The sequence below is a fragment of the Nyctibius grandis genome, chromosome 15 (assembly GCF_013368605.1).
Source record: "Nyctibius grandis isolate bNycGra1 chromosome 15, bNycGra1.pri, whole genome shotgun sequence".
Classification (NCBI taxonomy): domain Eukaryota; kingdom Metazoa; phylum Chordata; class Aves; order Nyctibiiformes; family Nyctibiidae; genus Nyctibius; species Nyctibius grandis.
Genome location: NC_090672.1, coordinates 2,714,798 through 2,735,019, shown reverse-complemented (window position 1 = coordinate 2,735,019; position 20,222 = coordinate 2,714,798). Strand labels below are relative to the sequence as shown.

Sequence of the window (20,222 nt, the reverse complement as noted above, 5' to 3'; positions counted from 1 at the left end):
TGGTATATAATTATATAAAAAGACATCTTTTTACTGCAGATGTTGCAGTCCTGCAAACTCGATGTGCAGTGGAATAAGGAAGGATGGGTTGTTTCTAGTGCTTTGTTAATGGCCTTTTGAATTTTATCTCTTTCCAGTTAGGTCAGCACCAGCTTTTGCCAGTGGAATTCCACTCACGGGTATTTGCTCCCCTTGGCTGTACTTCAGAGTTCTTGGTAGCTTCAGTTTCTGCATGAGCACGCGTGCATCTTGCTGAGGAGCTCCTTGCAGCTGCTTTACATCCAGGAGCTTTTATGTCTCACTAAATACAGGGTTAAAAATGCTTGCTAAGCAGCAGAATTGAGAGATTCCTGTGAATTTGTTACACTTTCCTTTCCCCATTCAAATAGCATGACCCACCCTCCCTTTTCTCCTTCTTCCTCCTCTTTTCCCCTGTGTTTTCAGTGACATCGCCCCTGGTCAAGAGAGTATCCTGGGTTCAGCCTGGAGCTCTCCACATGCTGCAAGTGGTCTAAAGGTTCTGCTAATGAGGCTTTGCCTCTTCTGCCTCTTCATCTGTGTTGTAAAAGTTGATTTTTCTTTGAGACGCCTTTTTCTTTCAATGTGTTTAAACTGCCCAATGAATTAATTGCTGGAGGAGAGAGAGGAGAAGAGGGATAGCGATAAATAAGCCTTGTTCCTAAGCTGATAGCCAGGCTACAAACAACAAAATGAAGCTGCCATTTCCTCCTTCCTCTGCAAGCAAATGGGTGGCAGATCTGCCACCTTAGCGCAGGATTCGGGCTGTGGTACCTCAGGATTGAAGTGGCATGTGTAGAGGGACAACTTCAGAAGTATCTTCATGATGCACTGGGTGATATGCTTTGATCTGTCTTAGCCCTGAGCCAACATTCATGCAAAAAATGAAAAGCCCTGCTATCAGAGTCTGCCTTAGCTGTCTCCTGACCCCATGCAGGTCACTACGTACTGCTCTGTGTGAGAGTTACCATTTTGGCTAAATTCCAGCGCAGATAATTGCATTTGCTCTCCTAATTTTCCTTTGCAGATGCAGGTAATCATCTGTCCTGCAAAATGGTGCAGAAGAGAAGTGGAGCTGCAGTCTGAGTTTGCTGAGCTTGCTGTTTTTCCATGGTCAATGACATTACTCTTGAGTGTAGACTGTAATTGGTTAAACTTTGTTTTAAAGCCTCGTATTTTTTAAAAAGTGAACATATATTCTTAGAAGTTTTATGTGAATCATGGCTGTTGGGCCCAGGCACTTTTTTTTTTGATGTGTGGGAAGCTTTAATGCAGCAGGCACAGACTTCTTAGGCTGGCTGTGGGTCACGCAAGGGGCTGTGTCCTGCCCTGTAAACCCTGCACAACGCTGCATGTGTGGTCTGGGTTGTACGACGTGGCTGAGCAGAGCTTCCTCACCTCTGACCCATGGGTGGTGAGATCTGCCTCTGAAGAGTGCAACTGTACTGCTCCGGTATGGACATGCGATAGAAATACATATTTTTGAAGATTTTTAGCTTGTGCTTCTAAGTGGCAGGCATTTTGTAAGGCACTATATTCGCTGGACCTTTTCTGTAGCAAATACGTGGCGTTGCATTTTATACAAGCTCATGTAAGGTTACTTTTGGGAGGGAGAGCGTTAGAGCCCTCCTGAGAAAGTTTCTTACCGTTTCGCTATATGTCAGCCCTCAAAACAGAACAAAACTTCATGTGCTTTCAGATCCTCACACTTTTGAAGCAATAACTGAGCCTTTTTGCTGATGTTCTCTGAGAACCAGTCCCTTTTCATCCCTGTGCCCTTGAAAAAGGCAGAGACAGTTTTGGTGCTGTTGTAGGGTAGAAAAATTGGGTACCAATGTGAGCGTTGTGTCCTACCATAACTGTTGAGATTAAGATTTATTTTTTTTCCTAGCTGGTTTACGTTGTGTATCTTGGGGCAGGTATAAGAGATACTCAAAGTTTAACTGATAGTTTGCTGTATTCATGTTTTGTGCGTGGCTGCTCAGTAACATGGTGTAGAGGTTGGTTTCTGCTTGCTTTTCTTCTCCGGGGCGGTATTTGGTACAGCCAAAGCACGTGTTTCACTTTGGGGTTTGTCGTCTTTGTGTTGTCAATGCAACACCTGCTGCGGGTGGTACGACTGTGGGCTTTGATGGGATCCATTAATTGTTCTAGGTTGGGCGTTCTCTAGAGCTGATGCATTGATGCATCATCCAGTTGGTGCATTGGTGCTGGCTTTTACATCTATCGCCGAGTCAACTGAAACATGTGCAATAGCAAGTAGGCAGAACATCTGCAGGGACTGCTGGTGTGAGAAAGCTCTTGTGTTGCCTGCTCCGAGCAGTCTGTAAACTGCTCTGACCTTCTGAGGCGTGGCCATCCCTGCTGTGGCAGGGCAGCGTTGGCATCTTCCTGCTGTGGAGCAGAGGGCGAGGATTCAATCTAGAGCTGCCCTGTTGTGAAGGTGTCGGGGCAGATGGGAGGAAAATATCAAAATCCCATGGTAATTTCAAGCTCCATTAGCAATGACCAGGGAAACCAGTATTTTCCAGCACAAGATAACATCAGAGACAGTATTTATTTGCTAGTGTTGCAAGGCTTGAAGTTTTATAGTTCTCTTTTAACTTCTTTAATTAAAAATGGATAAAACTATGCCAACTATTCTCTGCCTGATGAACTCACACCCCTTCCATATTCTCCCTTGTAGGTCTTATTTTCAGGGGTGTGGGCAGAGGTGTAGCCAGGGCCTGAATCTTGTGCCAGTAAGTCAAACCTTTCTCTCTTGCCTGAGCCTGGCCCGCACGTAGGTCAGTCAGGAATTGTCTCCCCTGCCTGCCCTACTGCTTGTAGGGACAGAAGACGACAGCTCCTGGTAGGGTTAAGCTGCTCTTTACAGCACTGGGTTTTTCTAAAACGGTTGCAGACTTCTGGAACAGCCTGCTTTGGATTTCAGTAGGTGGCAAAGGCCACTTCAGTGCGTCTGAAGTCTGAAAGTCAGCTTTTCCCACTGCATTAGAAAAATCAGCACATGTTGTGTGATTAAGTTCTAGCAGTGACACTTTGCTCTGGTTTTGTGTTGGTTTTCCGTATCTAATCCACCTCTGATGTGACAGCACACATTTTCAGAAGTCTTTTTCTTTCCAGCAGTCATTCCTTTCATTAACCTTCTTGCACCACTGATCACATATTTGTTGTCCCCCTGGCCTATAACTGTGAAGGTTTCACTAGAATTAATCTTCGTTTATATTTGGTCACCATTCAGTGAGTTTTATATCCTTTGAAAACTGCTGTAAAGCTGTTTCGGATTGTGAAGTACAGTGGCCTTAATGCTCTTAGTATTTATCCTAACTGACAACTTGGGCCAGAACACAGGGTAGGACACTACATTTCTTTGCTGTAGCATTAGTTTACCTTCCGGCATTGTCGGCCTTAATTAAGATGCAACTGGAATTTTCCAGGGGAAAGGTGGTGCTGTTTACATGGCTCCACTTGAGCAGGGTCAGTTAAATTTTCTTTAATTGGTTTTCAAGAGGCAATTTCAGTATCTTCTCCCCTTTTTTCTCCTTGGAAAGAGAGCTGTGCAGGTTATTCTAACAGAGACTTTACTGGAGTACAAATCCCCATGGTTTCACACTATTTGAAAGCAAGAAGTGAAAAAAGCAACTAGGAACGTTGGCTTTCTGGAAATCACAATATCAAAATTTTGTGAGTCTTTAAACATCTGTAGAGGCAAAGGAATCGAGAATATTCCTCCTCCTGCCTGACCAGGTAGTCAGTATGTAGAAGTATATGTTGATCACCAGTGAATAAATAAATTGTGTGTACTTTAATGTGCCTTTCTTGGTTTCTCTTTGAATTTCTCAAAAATATAGAAAACTTTTGATAGCTGTGGGACACAAAACACCTTGAATAATGGCTATCCTAGATAACTTTTAGAAGAGTCCATATTCTTCTTTTTTTTTTTTTAATGTGGATTACTATTGTTTGTGCTTAAATACTTTTCTGTCAGATGTAGGGCATTTAGGTCTTATTCCACACAGGCATCGAGTGCCTGACTTTAATCAATAGCCCATTAGGTACTTAAATGCTTTTGGGAATCTGGCTGTTGTTTGTGGAGAAGCAAATGCTCTTTGGAAAATAAGATTAAAAATAGTTGTTTAGGTGCCTTTAAAACTCCTTCCTGCTTTCCTTCTTCCCTACCAGTTACTGTTGGAAGCCCTCTCGGCTGCAGCTGCGATGTTCTGATGTCGGATGTGATTAGCCTTGTGTCTACAAGATTGATGGAGAGGGTGGAAGAGGAGGTGAATTGTCCAACCAGAAACCCATGCTTGAAAACGTCTGAGGCTTGAGTCATAAGATCAAATCTAGGGGCTGGGGCAGGATTTTCTAGGATTAATGTGTCTTTGGTTGTGTAGTCACGGGCCAACATGGTTGTAATTGTCTCCACACCCTCCTCATCCACTAAATTGTGGCTCTGTACTTGGGTTGTCTCCTGTCGTACCACTTGTCACCTGGAAGCGCTCTGTAGGTTCCAGCGTGGGCGTCCTCACGCGAGCAGCAGGTACAGCGCCTGTTAAAACCTGAGGGTTCTTGTGCCCACCCCAAATTTTAGGAAGATTCCAATAAAGCAGTGAAGTCTCCTCGGTTTGGCCTGTGTTCAAGTTTGCATCTCTCTTCCTTCAGAGCGTACCAAAGGTTCCTTAAGGACCTCGCTGAAGTCAGGACTGTGGTTGTGAGAAAACTGCATATGCTTGTGTTTCTAAGGAATAGCAAAAGACAGATATTTAAACACAACAGAGAAAAGTAAGTCAAACCCCATAATTTTAGGAATTGTGCTTCAGGTTGTGCCTGTTATTAAAGCTTATCACTCATTAGCCTCAGGAAAACATGTCAGTAGGAGGGCAGCTTTCAAGGCTGAGCTCCATGGTTTTTTTGTCGCCTCCGAAGTTTGCTCAAAATGACCAGAAGTTTCCTGCCCCAGGTTGTTTCTGTACCAGCGGCGTCACTGTGTTATTCTGGCCTGGGTGTGCTGGGCCTGTGGTGAGAACAAATGCCAAGCTGAGACCTGCTTGGAGGCTCACGTTCCTGTTACTTGTGGTCAGGCAGTCTTCGGCCGCCAAGCAGAGACCAGAGGTTCAGATGTGAAGTTAGTGCTGTGTCTTGTCCTGAAAATAGCCCTCTGGACGGCACCGAGGGGGGAGTCCATCGCCCCGGGCGCAGAGGTGAGGGTTGCAGGTGATGGAGTTGTTGATCGTTTTGTGAACAGGGCGAATAGTCTCACAGGAGCAGATTTATCCCTTCATCTTTTCTCTGGATGTAATGATACAAGATGCAGCTTCTTTCTAGAAAGAATTCTCCTTTATATAATTTTCTTATTCCTGAGGTGTGCAAGCGGGCTGTAGAGGTGAGACTGTTTTGATGAGGACTATATAAGCTGGTTTATAATATACTTAGTATTGTGCTGTGTCTGGTCTTGCATAGAAAGTAAGGGACGGTGCAGAAAGAAGATGGTAATGTTTGATGGAAGGTTGGTCTCTGATGGAGGTGTTTATTGCAGTGTATGTTTTGAGGGTTTACCTAGGAAAGCGAGACTCCTGTGAAATAAAATGTGAGTGTAAATATTGCTATAAAGGTAACCTTCCCTGGGGACTCTTCCCCTGGTGTAGAGGTATCTCCTCTGTGTAGTATCTTGCCACCACCCCCACCCAGACACTCAGCATTTCGCATGGACATGTTATTCCAAGTGTGCCTGTACAGCTGTGCAAACACGCTGCCGGCTTGTTGCTCGCTTTGTGCCGCTCCTCTGTGGGCACTTGCTGTCCTGTATGAGCACGAGGTGGTTGGGAGCAGCTCGTTGTGCAGTGTGGGTGCAGAAGGTGCCGTGCCTGTGTTGTGGGCAGGAGTTGGTGGTCCTGGAGGTGCCGCAAAGTAGCTGTGTTCTGCGAATCGCCTGTCCGGCATCCCGTGTGGCAGCTGGCTTGTGCAGCTTCCAGTCACCACAGAGTCCCAGCCTGGCTGGGGTTGGAAGGGACCTCTGGAGATCACCTAGCCCAACCCCCTGCCAAAGCAGGGTCACCCAGAGCACGTTGCACAGGGTCGTGTCCAGGCGGGTTTGAATATCTCCAGAGAAGGAGACTCCTCACCCTCCCTGGGCAGCCTGTGCCAGGGCTCTGGCACCCTCACAGCAAAGAAGATTTCCCTCATATTGAGATGGAACTTTCTGTGTTTCAGTTTGTGCCATTGAAGCCAGTAAGGCCAGTTAACTGAACAACAGGTGAATGGTGTGAAGAGCAACACGGCATTGCCTTGAACGTGAGATGTGCTGCTCTTGGTTCTTGTGCTGGTGGAGCCGGGGATGTCCTCTGCCAGCTGCAGGGAGTGCTGCCCCTTCTGCCCGCCTCCCATTGGGAGCGGGTCTGGTGGGGGAGTCTCCACCTGAGAAGGTACCTGGGAGAGGATTGGAAAGTGCTTGTGCTCATGTGGCTTCTCCTGTTTTTTTTTTGCAGGGGGAGAGAGAGCTTTTGTTTTATGTGTTAAAATTATACTTGTTTTATTTACTAGCTTGGAGCTTGCTAAGATACACTGCCTGCTAGTGTGAGCAGTTAAGTCGTAAGTGAGAGAATACCCCGGCTTCTTTGCCATGGCCTTGGAGACTGACCTGTGAAGCCCAGCTGAGGTGCCCTGGGCACTTCAAAGAGCCCCACTGTAGAACTGTATCGTTAAGGGAATGTTCAAGTGATCATGCAACCGATTGTCATATGACCCAGGTTTTGTTTAAAATTCAGTCTTGCTGATCAGTCTTCCAGAGCCCTAAGCCTTGATGTGTGGCCTTGGTCTAAAGTAAGTGCTGGTTGACTAATCTAAGTTACATGGGAAGTTTTGTAAGAATTATTGGTGAAACAAGGCCTCCTGGAAGATAAGCCCTTCCTTGTTAAGCGGTGACATAGCTCCCTGATTTTAAACCCCGTCATCTTTTATACTTGGGCGCATTGCTAAGCCTCGTAATTAGTTAAATCTGCTCCTATAATCAAAAGCTATCCGCACACTCCACTGCTCTGTGACGGTTTCAAAGATTTACGTGATTAACTTGGCGGAGGCAGTGGGTGGCTAATTGGATAAGCTTTAATCTTCACACCACCAAAGCGAAACATGGTAAGATCAGAGGAAGGAGGAAGTTATGCTGTGTTGTGTGGGAAGGTAGTTACCAAACATGTCAAAAAGATTATTGTAACGAGCAGACCAGTTGTCATGACCCAACCTACAGGAACAGGGCAGATTATTAGAGGGGAGGGAGGGAGCGAGCGGTGCAAATTACTTCAAATTCGCTTGCCTTGGCTTTTTTTTTAACAGGCAGAAATAGTTGTGCTCTTTTTAGCAAGCAAAGAATGTTCTGTCTGCTTTATTTAAGTAATTTTGTCAGCTGTTGTTAACCCTCGGTTTTGTCTGCTTGCTAATTGAACTGCTGAACTGACTGGGCTGTAATGATCTTTGCATCTTCAGCAGTGTAACGCTGCCGTTGTGGTCAGGTTTGTGAACCTGGTAGCGGTTGTTGTGAGACTGGAAAATACAAGAGTGTGTTGAATCCCCCAGAGCAATGAAGAAAGCTAGGTAGTGTGTAAGACTGTATTCCAGGAGGCTGTATCTTTGTCTAATCACGCCTGGTTCCCTACCTCGATAAATACGTGAGTTTTAATGGAAGTGCAAAGGACTGGAGTACAGCAGAGTCCCAGCTCCTCAGGAGGGTTCAGTGAGAGGATGTGATTTACAATGAGCGCTTTTCAGTCCTGTAGCAAAAAAAATCTTTTTTTTTTATTCTGACAAATTCATTACCCTGAGATGAAATTGAATAAATATGTTAAAATTTTAAGTGAGAAGTTAAGTGTTGTTGGATTTAACTGGCTGTGAATGCGATACGAAGCGCGTGGTGCGCTGCACACAGACAAGGGCATACGTGCCTGTGATTTATGGATGCCCCAGAACTCACGTGGTGGAGATTATTTTTCAGCAGTGTTGATTCATCTCGTGGCCAGGAGATGTCTCTGGTTCACCGTGATTCCTCCAGGAACTCCTAGACATGGATTTTGCTTGAATACTCTTGCTGTAACACTGCAGTCATCCCTCCGCGGAGCTGAGCCCTGTATCGGCGGGATGCGTTAACTCCTCCTGGCTCCACTCGTACTTGTGCCGTGTTAACTTCTTTAGATTCACAGTTTGTGTCAGTATATTGCACAGAGGAGGGACCTGGACTCATTTAAAATAAAAAAAAAAAAAAAAAAATGTAGGTCTTAATGTAATTAAAACCTTTTGAGAATTTGCAAGATCTTAAAAATGCTCCATGTTTTTGTTGTGTTTGTGGGAGTGTTTCAGGAAAGAACGGGGCAAGGGTAAAATGATAATAAAGTATGGAGTTTAAAAAAAGCAAAGCAGGATGCAAAACCTCTTACTTCTGTACTGCTGTTGAGGAACTGATCTTGTGATGCCTCCTGCCCCAAAGCTGAGCTGCAGGTTTGGGTTTAAGTGGCTCACGGTCTGTCATAGCCTGTTTTTCTTGTAGGAGAAACCAATGAAAAGCTGAAAGGCAGAAACCAGAAATCTGGTATTGAGAAAAATATTTAAGTGGCATTTCATTTTATTGCTTGAATTTATGTGCCCTGGACATGAAAAACTTGTTTTCCGTTGTAACCAGGGAAGTGTCTATAACGCGAACAACCTCAAGTCATAATTCTTCTAGAAGAAAACCTATAACTTGATGACTCTTTCCTTTAAGCGTGTGTGTGCCTGGCTGCTTGTTCATGTTGATGCCAGGCTAGGAAATGCAGGAGGGTGGTGACTGTGTAACTTCCATCTGCAGTTTTTGAAATGCAGAAATATTCCTTTTTAGGTTGAGTCAGGATTGCAGAAAATCAGGAGTCTCTTCTGATTTGCATCTGTATTAATGTGTTCATCCTTCTCCTGTTGGAAGCTTTCAGGCTGTACGTCAGTGTTTTTGTAAGTTTGTGTTTTGATCATGTAGCAAATACACGAATAATATGTGTATTCCCAGTAACCATGTTCTTTTTGTAGCAGTTTTGAATGCTGTGTGTGCTACATGTGAACAATATTTAATATATATACGATATATATACATATATATAGTACGATATATGGTATACACTTCACCATGTAGCTTAATTGTTCACTGCACAATTAATTCTCTCCCTGCTTTACCGCTTCTAGGCAGTGCTATGGAGCCTGCGAGATATATTTGGTATTGGAGGTCATTGGATTCTTCTTGGCTAATTTCTTCTATGATTGCAGAGAATCACATGGAGTGCAACAAATACTACACTTCCATCTCTGTCAGCCCGTCTTGCAAGCGCAAATTATACGATGAGTGGGTTTTGCATTGAAAATTATTTACTGGTGTTATTTTCAGATCCAGCCTAATGACGGGAGGGGTCAAACGAGGTGTAACCAACCCGTGGCTCTTGGAAGAATCTGAGGAAACCAGAAGGCTTGGCTTCGACGATCTCAGGCAGCAGCAGCGAAGGATCATAGAAGGTACAAGAGTCTTTCTGGTTTTTGTAAGCATCGCTAGGACTCGAGAGGAGCTCTTATTAGAAAGTCAATACAATAACCTGTGCTGAAGTTTTATTATCTGGAGATGTCAAACATAATAGTTCCAGGTGGTTGTTTTCTGTATTAGCAGGAGCAGTATTGTGCTTGCAATATTTTTAACTGGAAGCAGCATCTTAAATCAAATTTTCAGAGACCTTGCACGGCATCCCTGATTTTGCCCATATTTGTGCTTTTGGTTTGCAGTGGAGATCTCACACCACTACACTCAGTGCAGTTAGTAAGTGCTGTGCTTCAGGCTGGGGTGTGTTAGATGGGTCGTTGAATTGGAACAAGGTCAGAATTAACGAGTCTAAAAAGGGTCTTTAGATTTTGGCCCTCAGCATCTGTAAGGAATCTCTAACTTTGGAAGTGTTGGAAAACCTCAGCCTGAGGACGTCAAGTGGTTAGTGAGGTAATTTCTAGGCAATTAAAATATTGGAAGTGATCAAGTGCAATCGGTCTCCAGATAAGGCTGCTTCACTCTGCGTGTGAAACAACGTTTATAGCTACAGTTCAGGAGAATGGCATGAGCTCTGAATGGTCCAGAAGAAACCTCACGCTCCAGTCTTTGATTACACCATAGGCATCACCTGGGGAGGCTGGAAGAGGTGTTGGAGACCAGACCTTCATCCTGTTGAAGGGAAGGGGGTTCTGGCCATCCCATACAAGTTTTGGCTCCCGGACTGCAGCTGGCTGGCACTCTTGCTCTGTGCCACATGGCTGCTTTGCAGTTTGTCTGACCCCTGCCAGTCCAGCCTCCAGCACCTCTCCTTGGTCTGCTTCTTGATAGCTTTGGGCAAGGAGAGCTGCACGTTTTGGTTAAGGTCCTTACCGAGGATGGCGTGGTACCTGCAAACAGGGATAGCAGAGGTGATATGGTTCTTAATAAAGAGTGTCTGCAGAGCTGGTGGGAGCACATCAAACTTTAGCTGCCCTGCCTGTGTCCCTTCTCTCTCAGGCTCTCTTCCATGCGCTCTGTATCCTCTTGCAGCTTTAAAAATCTATTTGAATTCTTTGGTGTTTGCATCACCTGTTTGTCTTTTATTCATGTTAAAAGTTTCTTGGAAAATTTAAAAAGGCTAATCAGGGATCTCTCTGTGCGTGCCAGAAAATCTCCTGCATTTATGATTGAGTAACAGCTGAATGTTGAATTCTTGGCTTTTTTTTTTGGGGGGGGACACCCTCAGCTAAATGTCCTGTCTAGAGCAGACAAATTAATTACCGATCATTCACATTATTTTAAGAGTGCTGTTGCCATAAGGATTCATTTTCATGTTGTGTTGATATGTTTTTCTTAATACATTTTACCTCTTTAAGCACAGAGGAGATCTTTTTCTTCACTTCTACATCTTTTATGGTACATAGCCTGGCATGTCAGAAGTATTTTTCATGTAATTTTATATATTTTTTCTGGTGCAGAGCAAGATGCTGGACTCGATGCTCTTTCTTCAGTCATATCCCGGCAAAAGCAAATGGGGCAGGAAATTGGGAATGAGCTGGATGAACAGAACGGTAAGAACGAGATTCAGAGAGACTCCTTTTGCCTCATTTTTATGTAAGATTGTGATTTCTTTTTTTCCACTCCTCATACAACTGCACTGCTTTTTGCCCACAGAGTTGACCAGACAATACTGTAGAGGTTTGTGTACGAACAACCACTACAGATTCCATCTGTTCATGACCTGGTTGTTTTAGTGTGTTTCATTACATACCTTGTTGTGCGTGTACATTGTGTAACACTTGGTATATTTTTATCGAGCCCGCCTCTTGAAAGAAAAGATTGGTGGTTACTTGTACAAAGTACAAAATTAATTTTATACTCAATCTTTTGCATTTTTCAGTTTTATGTCAGTTTTTATGGTAAGCTTTTATGTGTTGCTGGGTTTCACCTGAGCATTCTTATTCTGTCTTTCCTTATTAACTAAATGGGAAAGTCTTGAGGCAGCGATTGAAGGAGAAGCATTGTATTGTTGGCTACAAATGATTTGGATTTTGAAGGTTTCATGGCATTGAGCATAGGATCAAATTAAGTGCAATATTGAACTAGAAGAGTAACTATTTTCTTTAAAATGAGCCAGTATCCAAATGGTGGAATTGCTTTCCTGTTAAATATGCTTTGTTACTCACTTAATTGTTCGCATGACATAAACTGTCCCTAGGAGAGCAGATCCTCCAGTCTTGCTGACTTTTTCATTTCTTACAATATGGTAATAGTTCAATTAGAGCCTTGGAGCCCTGCCAGCTTTCCCCCTTGCACAAAGGCTTGAGCCATATGGTTTAGCCTTGGGTTGTGTTGTACGTAACCACTGAGAAGGTAAATGTCCTTTTACTTGCTAATAAACGATACGCTTAAATCAGCTTCTTCCTGGACCTATATTTTTTTTCCCCCCCTTGTATTTCTCTGCGTGTCTGCTCAGGGTGAGGGGTTCCCGGATTAACAATCGCGTAACGTGAGGTACTCCTTGGGAGCTCCGTTCCAACCGAGAGTGAAGTAAGAGGACGGCTTTCCCGTGTTAGCCCTGCATACAGGGCTAAATCCAGGAGGGAGATGAAATGTCTAGAATATGCCTTTGTTTATTAATCTTAAGGTTGTTAAGAAATGGTTTGTGCAGCTGGGAGAAACTATGCTTAGTGGTCTTGTCATATTTTGATCCTCTGCCTCGTGTGAGTAAAGACATTTTCAATTAGAAATCTTGCTTTCATAAGTTTCTTCTATTAGCTGTTGTTTAAAAAGTCACATTAATTGCTTTTTTTGCTCTAAATAGAAAACAGGTGGGAAGCATGAGCGTGTTTACTAATTCTCTGTGAAACCTTGATTTCTCATCAGGAAAATATATGATCTGAGTCCCATTACCCCCTGGTGGGGGTAGGGGAAGGTTCCCCAAATCCTTATGTTTTTGGCACCCTGAAGGTAATGTGTATTGTACCATCGCGTTTCTGCGTGGCCATGCCAGACTTTTTCTAGCAATGAAGCCTTGAAACATCTGTGAGTTTGGGAATGTGTATAACCCTCCTTTTTTATAAATAATGCAAATGCCCATTTTGTTTGCCTTGTTTGTCTTACAGATAGTTACAAAGCCTAGAGCAAAATTCTTAATGTTTTCATGTGAGCTCTTTTTTGAGCTACTGGCAACTCTTTCTCAAAAGATGGAAACTTTCCCCAGTGCTCAGAATAAAAAGTGGTGAGGAAGGCCTGTTGCTGCCTGTGGGCCAGATCCGGGGAGAAGAGAAAACGCTGAGTTGCCTCTGCTTCTCACTGTCCTAGAATCATGAGAATAAAACCTGCCAGCCATGTGGAGTGTGTCGTTTGTAGATCTCTAAGCAGTCTGAAAAAGGTGGGAAATAGTCTGACTCTTACAGATGGGGCCCAGATCACTCAGCACTTGGCTTCATCACTACCGAGCAAGTGGAATTCTCATGTTTTCTCTGACTTTATACAGTCCCTTTATTTTTTTGTGGATACGGGGGGATATGGTCGGGTGTTTCGTTGCTGGTGGCACACTGGAAAAGCTGAAATCCCTAGCAGTATTTTCCAGTGGCTGCTTTCTCTTTGCACATCTTATTTTGTGCCCTGTGCTTACCTGTCTAAGGGCTTCTCCCAGGCACTCTGCCAGTCTCCTGTCTCTGTTACACCGTCAGGTTGATGAGGATAACTGCTGTGTGATTTGGCCCGACTTGGAATCTCTTTCCTTCCTAGTGCTGAGTGATAATGGCATTGTCTGTATTGTGGGGCTGCAGGGGAAGTTCATCTTCATTAAGTGCTGCATCAATGTTTCTTTTTATTCGAGTCAAATTTTCCGTCAAATTGCCTGTTCCTGTGAGAAGCTTAACTTCCACTTCCCTGCCCTGCTTTGGATGTTCCCACCTTCTGTGACTAATCAGGTGCCTTTCACTTGTTCTGGCATTGTGATAAAATATGGCTTAATTCAGAAGTAGCTGATAATGTCTGATAGTCAATGAAACAGACTTTAGGGAGCAGGGTGACTGTGCTTATTTTCCAGACAACCTGTTACTCAGGGCTGCTTTTTTCTTTCCCTGGCAGCTCCAACTCTCTGTTTAGCTGAGATATTCGCACTTCCCAGCTCTTGGAGGTGGCCTGAGGCATTTTCCCTTGAGTGCCAGTTGGTGTAGCTGTGCATTTGCAGATGCACCAGTATTGGAGGCATCCCCATTAATTATGCAAAGTTTACTTCTCCAGTGGTATGTGCAAATTCTTTTGTGTTTGTTAAATGACTGAAAAATGATTCAACTTTGCTTTTAGAAGGATGGTTACTTGACGGTATCTATTTTTACTTCACTGGTGGGCTGACAGGCAGCGATGAGGAGTAATGTAGAGGTTTGTAAGGGGGCATCCTGCGAATGGGCCTGGCTGCGGTGGTCGCTGTGCTCTCCGAAGAGTCGGTCCTTCTCGCGCAGGCTGGGTGACACCGGCCTCGTTTAGCTCCACGTCCCTGCAACGCCCGTCTGTTGGCTGGTCTCTGAGCTTCCTCCGTAGTCAGGGACTGCTCAGGTGTGATCCCTCCAGCCTGCCGGACGTGTCCACCTCAGGGCAGAGCACAGCCTGTCCCAGAGAAGCCCGCTTTCCCCCACTGATCGTAAAGCCAGCCTGGGCTCGGGTGGAGGTGGCTGCTTGGCAGACATCTGCCCTGAGCTGATGAGTCCCATCTTTTGATTTCGTTGCAATGCATCCAAGTTTTAATTGGAGTCTCATGTCGTTCTTTACTCAGATTTTCAGTATAGCTCTGTCCTGGAGATTTTATGGCTCTACTCAAAGCTGAGGGTCCTTTTTGAACCTCCTGAGCGTAGTATTTTGCACTGATGAGCAAAGTAGAAGCAGGGTACCAGGAGGCATTGGTTTTTTCCAGCCTCATGAGTCTGCTAGCAGTGGGAGAGATGGGGGATTAGCAAAAGAATTTTCCCATCATTAATTCCAAATTTGGCCCCAGAAAGCTTTCTGTAATCCTTTCATCTGTTACATAAAAAAAAAAAATACAGAAAGAAAGAAAATAGTGTAAATGGCCTCTGGCCCTGTCGATGAGGCAATCTAATCTAGTGCAATAATTTTGGAAGAATGGTTTCAGAAATTCTGAATGCTGTTTGTTTTACCCTTATAGAGATGATGTTGTTTTCTCATTGTGGCATGCTTGCATGAGAACATACTACTGTGATGGACGGTAAATATTGGTAGCTTGCAAAATTTGTAGTGTTTGGCATGTTTACCATTCGGTGTACACCGTCGAGGATGGATTCTTTTGCTTCCGGCTCCTTTAAAATCTATGTCAGAGCATAAATATGTTCATAAATGGGTAAGCTGCAAAACCAGACCACAAATACATCTTTTTATTGGTCAAGTGAATGCTGTATGACAGAAACAATCTGTCATAATGATGCTTTAATTACATGGTTATGTAACATTTTTCATTTCTTGTCAAAGTCAAGTTTTAAAACCAACCAAAAATTGAAGCATTATCTATTTTTATCCTTTTTTTTTTTTAATAGCTTTGCAAAATAAAGGTTGCTGTGTCACCTCTGGTCATAGCGGGTGGCACAGAAGCCTCCAAGGTGGACTCAGCTCTTTGGTGCCAGTTCAATGGTCAAAGCCTGTGACTTGCCTGGTGTACAATTTCTGTTAACCTGACACACTTCCCTCAAAACATGATTTAGAGTCTCCACCTGAGACTGGAGCCTTGTTCTAGCTGTTGCTCTCTATACACATAGAGAAGTACTCTTGTAAAATCAGAGAAAGTGAGTGAAAGTATTCTGGATGATGCAGAGACTTGTTGAAAACAGCATCAGAAGTTGTAGTGCAGCAGGGATGGGATTCATCTCTCCTAGGGCAGCATTCAACCACAAGCCCATCGCTTCTGGGGCAGGTAGCCCTGTCGGTATACGTACAGTAAAATGCTTCTCCTAAAGATTATTTTACATGGCTATTGCGTAATCAAAAAGGAACCCTGAAGTCGTTTCACATTTCTGTTTATTAAGAACATTTTTGCTATAGTACAAACTAATTAGCATTGTGTATGGAATATGTATGAGTTATGAGACAAAAACCAATGGGGCTGTGGATATATGACCTCATTGTTAGGATTAGTTTGTAAATAAGAAATGATTAAAGATTAAATTTTAAATTTTAAAAAATGTTCATCATCTTGTCTAAACAATACATGTTTTCATCATATAGAGTTGTAATCCTGCACTGCTTTGAGCCCCTTCTGAGATGGCTCGAGTCCTCTGGTCGCTGGGATTTGAAGGTGTTCACTGTTCTTTGAGAAAGGCTGAGCACCAGCAGGTTCAGGTTTTCTAAAAACCTCTACAGAGAAGCATATGTTTTTAATATTCAGATATAAAATAACCATCCGTCGCCTGACTGACCTCATACTATGCAGATAGATTTTTATTTTGCTTCCCGAGCTTATTGTATGGAATAGAAACAACTTCACTTTTACTGGGGAAATGTTCTGTCTTTATTGCGTGCTGTTCTGTTGGAGTTAACCCTTCTTAGGGGAAAAATTAACACCGTATTAAAACATTGCTTTTTGTCATGAGCAATCTAAGCAGTGGAATATTTAGTCTCGATATGAACACTCGTAAGTTGGGGAATGCTAAAGTTGAGGTTAGATGGCACTTCTTGCGTGTATTTCTGGGCTTAAAACAATTGCATGCTGTTTTCTGCAGGTCCTGCCTCGTTTTGTGCGTAGGACTCAATCTCTTCTGGGATTGAATTGAGCATGTGTGGTGACAAAAACTATTTGTAAGGTCTCTGCCTCGTTTCTTTCAGGTGTGGGAAACTAGTGAGTAAGACAAGGGTTGTAAGAGGTTTTTGTGGCAGCAGCAGCAGATAAATGTTGCCTTAGAGCATAAAACTCTCTCTGCTGTTGCCCAGGAGCTCTGTGTGATGGTGGTTAACCCATCTTAACCAGGCTTTCTCAGAACTGATTCCCTTCTGTGTGGCTGACTTGGCATTGTAGGGTCTCGTTTGCAGAGGTTTTGAGCATTGGCACTTAACAGAAATGGGTGCAGGCTGTGCTCTGGCTCTAATGAATCAGGGGGTGGTTTGGGTTGGAAGAGACCTTTGAGGATCGTCTAGTCCATCCCCCATGAAGTACTGGGGAATATAGAATCATTTAGGCTGGAAAAGACCTTTAAGGTAGTCTGACTATAAGCAGAACACTGCCAAGTCCTATATACTTGAAGTATATATGAAATATATAATGAAATATATGAAAATATATGAAATACTATTTGGAAGGATAGATAAGGTTTGGTTTATATGTGGCTTTTTTTAAAAAGAGGTTCAAACCCTCTTTTACTGAACATCCAAAATAAACCTTAACTATTAATTTTCTTATTTTGCATTTTGCCTTGGGGATGATAGTGTTTCATCTCCCAAGGAAGCTGTCAAAATCAAAATACACTCTTACTTACTGTCAGGAGGGCCATCGTTGGAAGGTCTGGGAGGCAGAGGTCTCTTCCAACCTGATTGATTCTGTGATTCTGTGAAGCTTTTATCTCTTCAGAGCAGAGTTGGAGTTGTCTGCAGTCCGTAAGGAATGCAGCCTTGTGCTGGGTGATGAGGATAAACCAAAATATTCGGTGTGTGTCAAGGAAGTCAGCCCTGCCTGTTCTGCCTGCTGCAGGAGCTGTGTAATGAAAACCGAGGTTACGCTGAGTTTGCATTGGATTGAAAAAATGTATCTACACAAAATAGTATTATTTGTAGCGTTTCCTGACCTTTTAAGTATATGACTTTGCTGCTTCAGTGTTTCCAGTGTTTATTTATCTTAAAGTTTCCTGGTATTCTTAAAAGGAAAACTGAAAAAACCCAGGGAAGCCACCGCAGTACGGATCTGTCTCCAGGGCTGGGTTAGCAGCCAGATGAGAGCATCTACACAGGGACCTCTACGACGTAGGCTGACAGGGTAATTTTACTGGTGTTGGATGATGTGGAGCAGCATGAGAGGTGTGAGATGTCGTGGCTGTGGGCTTTACGGACGGTTGCTGACAGCAGAGGTAAGAATAAGGCGTAAGCATCTTTGTGTTGCCTTTCAGACTCTGGTGGGGTGGGTTTCTAGCAGTCAGACTCTGCTGGGAGAGCTCTGGTACAGCGAAACAAGCTATTTGTAAGTATTGATGAGATGACAAGTCTGCAGTGGCTCTCACATAAGCCCTTGTGAGGGTCAGTTGTGTCAAATGAGTTTGGACTTACTCTGTGGAGGAGCCTTATGAGTAGGGGGAGAGAATTAAGTGACATTTTGCCTTAAGGATGGCTTCGATGCTGTGTCATGAGACTTCCGTGTAAGTAGTCTATGGAAGCATGAGTTCAAATGAATTCTCTTCAATAGATGTGACATTGATGAGATAATTATACTCAGAAATTAGGAACTGGCTGTTCATAGTTGGAATAGAAGGATGTCTTGAGTTGGGCTGCGTAGGTGTGTCTGATTCGGTTCAGCATTGTTGTTAAGGACATGGATGGTGAAGTACACAGTGAGCTTACTCAACTCCTGTGTAATACAAAGGTGGGAAAGGCTGGAGCTATGTTGGGAGCAATGCTAGAACCCCTCCAAACGGTCTTGAGAAACTAGAGTGAAATTCAGTTGGGCTACCTGCAAAGGATGACTCTTCTGTAAGGTTTAATCAAATTAAAGATGAATACAGTGTGTAGGGTCAACTCTTCAACATGAACAAATAGTATAATATTGTGGAAAAGGCTCTGTACAAGCCAGTGTTGTTTGGAGAATGTGTGATCCTTCATTACACTTGACACCGAGGAGGGGACAGCACGCAGATTGGGCCGGGACTCTTCGAAGGTCACGTGGACCTGGGGAGAGGGCCCAGAGGGCAGGCAAAAGCATGACTTGAAACAGGGAGGTGTGACCCACCAGGAAAGATGAACTGCTGGAGTAGCTGAGTTTAAAGAAGAGCAGGCTGAGATGGGAGTACAAGGTTCTTGAAGAATGGAACAAGCTGGTTTGAGAGGGGCGGGATGGGGCTTTTGGTAATAGGATTGAGTTAAGGTCAGAAGGAGCAGGAGAATCCTTCTAACAGCAGTGAAGTGGCCTGTGTCAGGAGGTTGGGAGGTCCCTGTCGTGGGATGTCTTTAAGAACACGTATTGTTCCTGACAGCTTGAGCTGAGTTAGAGCAGGAGATGGACTAGACAACTTCTTATTTTCTGTTGTGACCTTCTCTAGCTCTTTCTTTCCTATCTCTTCTACAGTTTGGCTTCCTTCAGACTTCTCATTCTGCTGCTTTTATTGAGTAGATCTTTAATCTCCCCTTCTGCATGTCTAATGCTCACTTTTGAAACCACCCGTCGGTATTCCAGCATTCTTGCTCAGCTAGTTCCCCTTCTGGGTCCTTTTCCATCTCCCTCCAACTTCTGTGTGTCTTAATATGAAAGCGTTGGGGTACTGTAGCTCCTGAGGCCACTGGAGAGTCTTAACGTGGAAAACCCAGCATTGTTCTGAAATGGCTGAGATATTTTGGCTGAAACTTGAATATATTTTTTTTTTTTTTAAATTCATCTGGAAGCAGACATCCAAGTTGGGAATCTTGAGTCGTTAAAGTTTTTCATCATTTTCAGCAACTGAAAACAGGGCTTTCTCATGGGAAGCAACAAATGGCCTCAATAGTGGGTCATGCTACTGAGCCTGCGTGTGTATTTTTGTTACGCTCTATGTACACATAATCCTGGGAGATGATACTTTTCCTTTCAGTATTTTTTTACAGCTTGACGCAGCGCTTACAGAAACAGATAAACCAGCAAGACACAACCTGGATGAGGATAAAAGCGTTGCACTTCTGAAATCTGACGGGGCTCCGACGTGCTCACACTTACACACAATGAGTCTGTCTGGCCTCTTGGCACCGTTAGCGTTTTTCCTTGAATAGTTCAAGCCGTAAAATAACTGTTCAACATTTGTCTTCTCAATTATGTGGATTTTTCCACAGTTAGTCAATCCCTACCTCACCCACACTGTAGTGGGGAGGGGGGAAGCTGTCTTCCTTCATCTGTCTTCACGGTGATCAGAAATGCTGGAGAAATTACCGCGGAGGAAAAAAGAGTTTCTAACTTTTTTTTTTAAAGCCTTTCAGGATTTCTCGATGAGAATTATGATCTTAACATCTTGTTTGTTAAGTCTCTTCTTTAGTTTTCTAGCAGGGCTTATAGAGAGCTCTAGTAGGGATATAAACCTCAACTTCTAGCAAAAGAGAGTTCTTTTTCCCATCTGCTTCTTCAGCCATTTGATTTTAAACTATTTAAAAAGAAAACAAAACCTAGCTGTAATTGTAGATATTTCAACACTCTGATGATTTTTTTCCATGTTAATTTAGCTTTTCCCCCTGTTCAAAAAGCTCAAATTGAGACCATAGAGAGGGGATTTATTTTCCTAGCCTGCTTTCTTACTTTCTTAGGGTGGCTGGCTGTCATGCACGGTAAAGAAGCAGAAAGGCACAAACCCAGCCTGTTCTCCTTTACAGCCCCTTGTTGGTAAATCCCATACCTGTCCGTGAGCAGCTGGAATTATATATCCTGACCTTACGGTCGCTGCTTGCAGAAAAGAAAGGCAGGGAATAAATTGTCCCGTGCAGAACAGCCTCTGCGAGAAGATCTAGGAAACCG

General features: G+C 43.6%; 1 protein-coding gene across 1 annotated transcript in view; it reads left to right on the top strand.

The window, feature by feature from the left end:
• STX8 (syntaxin 8) overlaps window positions 1-20,222 on the top strand; it is a 114,993-nt gene that overhangs the window by 6,750 nt on the left and 88,021 nt on the right. The window contains exons 5-6 of the mRNA XM_068413280.1: window positions 9,413-9,537; window positions 11,014-11,106. Coding sequence (XP_068269381.1) covers window positions 9,413-9,537; window positions 11,014-11,106 — 218 coding nt within the window. The remainder of the gene's footprint in view (window positions 1-9,412; window positions 9,538-11,013; window positions 11,107-20,222) is intronic.